The sequence below is a fragment of the Ylistrum balloti genome, unplaced genomic scaffold (assembly GCF_031769215.1).
Source record: "Ylistrum balloti isolate Yb309-2 unplaced genomic scaffold, AGI_CSIRO_Ybal_v1 Utg371684, whole genome shotgun sequence".
In the NCBI taxonomy this organism is placed as follows: domain Eukaryota; kingdom Metazoa; phylum Mollusca; class Bivalvia; order Pectinida; family Pectinidae; genus Ylistrum; species Ylistrum balloti.
The window spans coordinates 151,584-154,365 of NW_026782851.1; the positions used below are offsets into that span (position 1 = coordinate 151,584).

The following is a 2,782-nucleotide window of genomic DNA, read 5'->3' on the forward strand; positions in this document are numbered from 1 at the left end:
TTGACACATACTTTCAGTTTACATGTTTTGAAGTAAACTATTGTGTTACCACTGTAATCGACACAAGATTAATTGTAAAATATACCTATATATCTCATGTGTGCTTAAAGACATACACGGAAATGCACGGTATGTTAAACATTTAATTTTATAACCTTTTTACAGACTGAATGGAGACTAGACTGTAATCAAATCTGTTAGTCCCGATTTTGATGATCATTAGTCAATCTTCAAAAACCTCCATAAAACAAAGGTTACTAAGAAAATCACGAGCTCACGTAAGCGACTTCCTAAAGACGTGTTAGCTTGATGAAATTCGGCGCCAACATTTCAACCTGTCATAAGCTTTATATTTATATAGATGTAAATTCATTAAGATTGATTGAAGTTGTAACTGTATTTAAGGACTGATGAGACCAAGATGATTATGTAATAATTACAGACAAGGCTATTTTGTTACTGTTACGATGAGACAACATAAGAAAACAACGATTTGTTTTTTTCATTTCTTAGTATTTTAATGCATTTATAAATCACTGAATGGAAAAATCTCGAGACAAAATGTCTCTACCCGTAAAAACTTTCTCTCTCTGTCTCATTATCTTCCTTTCTCGCCCTCTTTCATCACTATAGCACCATCACGACAGTGGAAATTGTACGCACCAAATTATCCGGAAGTCCATATGAATTAAACAGTCATCTAAAATGATTCTATTTGCGTTTAACAACAAATGCCATTAGCTCCATCAATAGTTGCATAATCGTGAAAGACATATTAACACTTAACAATAAAATGTCCTGAGTTCGAATCCAGATAGCAACACATGTAATCCTCAGGGTTGCCAGAGACTATGGAATACCTCCGAAGGCAATTGGTGTAAACTTTAGTCAAATTAATCACAAGTTAGTCTTCTATATTAACACAATAGTCATAGTTCTGCTTTCGCAACACCTGTCACCAGGGACGCCATAGCTGTTCTTCTTTGAGAGCACTTGTCGCTGGAGAGAAGACTGGGCTACCGGACAATGATGATACTTGGTGTGATTGGGATTGCGCGTGCTTTTCCGGCGATTTGTACATATCCCGCTCATGTTGCCTATGATTGTCTGTTTTGTGAGATTCTGGACTAATGCTTACTGCTCGTGGTTCTGACTTGAGTGAGTTTGTCGGGTACATATTGGAAAGCGTTGACATTTCTTCTGGTGGCGACATACAAAACGACACTGGACCACTGAATGCAGTTCCAGGAACTAGCTCAAATTGTCCACTGTTTGACTGTGTCTGTACTGGAATAGATGTTTGGATGGGGAATGAACAACCATTCTGTGACTGAGAGGCCGATTGTACCAGCAAACGGTCAGATGGATACATGGCACGTGCGTTGTTGGCTGCGTTTTGTGAAGCGGGAATTTGCACGTGAATTGGTTGGAGGTTGTGATGCGCCATTGATGACGCGTTGATGGTCTGTACACATCCACCCAAATGATTTACCACTCGGTTTCGGACATCTTCGTTAATTCCCTGCGCTGATCCTAAGTAGCGCATCACCTCACTGGCGCACTCGGAGAAGCCTATGTTGTATTTAGCGGCAACAGTTGGGTCGGCTGCCACTGCGGAAGTGATCTGACGCCGCTGTAGAGTCCGCAGATGTTTAACTGTCATCTCAAGGATGTCCGCCTTCTCCAGTTTGGAATAATGAGATGTCTGTAAAGTAAAAGTGAAATGGTTGTTATAGTCAATGTGATAAAATAAAAAAGTATTGTATGTATTTAAGTACAAAAATACCAAAGTTGTATCTAAGATATATTTTGTAGGTATTATCAAAAGAAATATCAAAGTTTGATGTTCGTAAAATTTGTAATAAAAAAAACACAACAAAAACAAAAACAAAAAACTCAATAAGGACAAGATTAACATGTCTGTTATCCGATATTGTCATTGCTTGCAAATTTAGCCAGAAGGAGGTTAAGATTTAAACAAATAATGTACTTACATCTTTTTTCATTGCCTGTAGCACGAGAGACTTAAGCTGTAGTAGACAACTGTTGATTCTAGCTCTGCGTCGCTTCTCCATCATTGGCTTCTTACTCTGTAAAACGAAAGGACAATAATGTAAATAATAAACAAATATATATCAAACCATTATAAACACTCGGTAAATTATAACATTAACATTATATGATTTTAACGATGGTAAACATTCTGAGAAATCTTTAATAAATAATTAATGTTTATGTGTTGTTTTCTTAAGTAACAGTTAAATGTCCTTCTAAGTCATCGTGATGTAGTTAGAATTATGAAAGTAATGACTTTTAATATTTTTGTCATAATTTAATTTTTAACAATTAGAAACATTAAAAATAATAAATGTTTTACCTTTCTTTGAGAATATTTCTCCTCGCTTTTAAGTGACATTGTATCATAATCCTGTTGAATATCCATGTTAGCACTGTGTATATTGTTTATTGAGAGTACTCGTATGTCTCACAGCCTCACACTGCTTGTGTATATATGTGGCCTCTGACAGGCTCCGCCAAGTTTTATACACGTTTAACATTGTATCGTGTCTGGTGTGAAGCGATTCCGTCTCTTGTTCCCACGGTCAGATTCCATCACGGTCAGCCAATCAGATTCGAGTATTTTCCCGGCAAAATCAGAACTCTCGTGCTCTCTCACTTTTGATTGGCGGAGACTGTTAACATCTACAATCTGGCTGTTACGGTATGTCAATCAAGCGGTTTATCTGTTGAAATCTAAATAGGGGCACGTGGCTGTGTAATT

At 37.0% G+C, this 2,782-nt stretch overlaps 1 protein-coding gene across 1 annotated transcript; it reads right to left on the reverse strand.

Moving 5' to 3' along the window:
• Positions 1–510: 510 nt before the first annotated feature.
• On the reverse strand, positions 511–2,492 carry LOC132563343 (transcription factor HES-1-like). Its single transcript, XM_060228106.1, has 3 exons — positions 2,378–2,492; positions 1,995–2,090; positions 511–1,705 (listed from the first exon to the last, which is right to left on the reverse strand). The coding sequence occupies exons 1-3, from the start codon at positions 2,441–2,443 to the stop codon at positions 956–958; spliced, it is 912 nt and encodes a 303-aa protein (XP_060084089.1). The 5' UTR covers positions 2,444–2,492; the 3' UTR covers positions 511–955.
• Positions 2,493–2,782: the final 290 nt, after the last annotated feature.

What these genes read in the sequence shown, in the direction of transcription:
- LOC132563343 (XM_060228106.1), bottom strand. Translation starts at nt 2,443, where the DNA reads ATGGATATTCAACAGGATTATGATACAATGTCACTTAAAAGCGAGGAG. An exon ending in AGAAATATTCTCAAAGAAAG is followed by an intron (nt 2,091 to 2,377) that starts GTAAAACATTTA and finishes TTCGTTTTACAG; the next exon opens with AGTAAGAAGCCAATGATGGA. An exon ending in TACAGGCAATGAAAAAAGAT is followed by an intron (nt 1,706 to 1,994) that starts GTAAGTACATTA and finishes TTTACTTTACAG; the next exon opens with ACATCTCATTATTCCAAACT.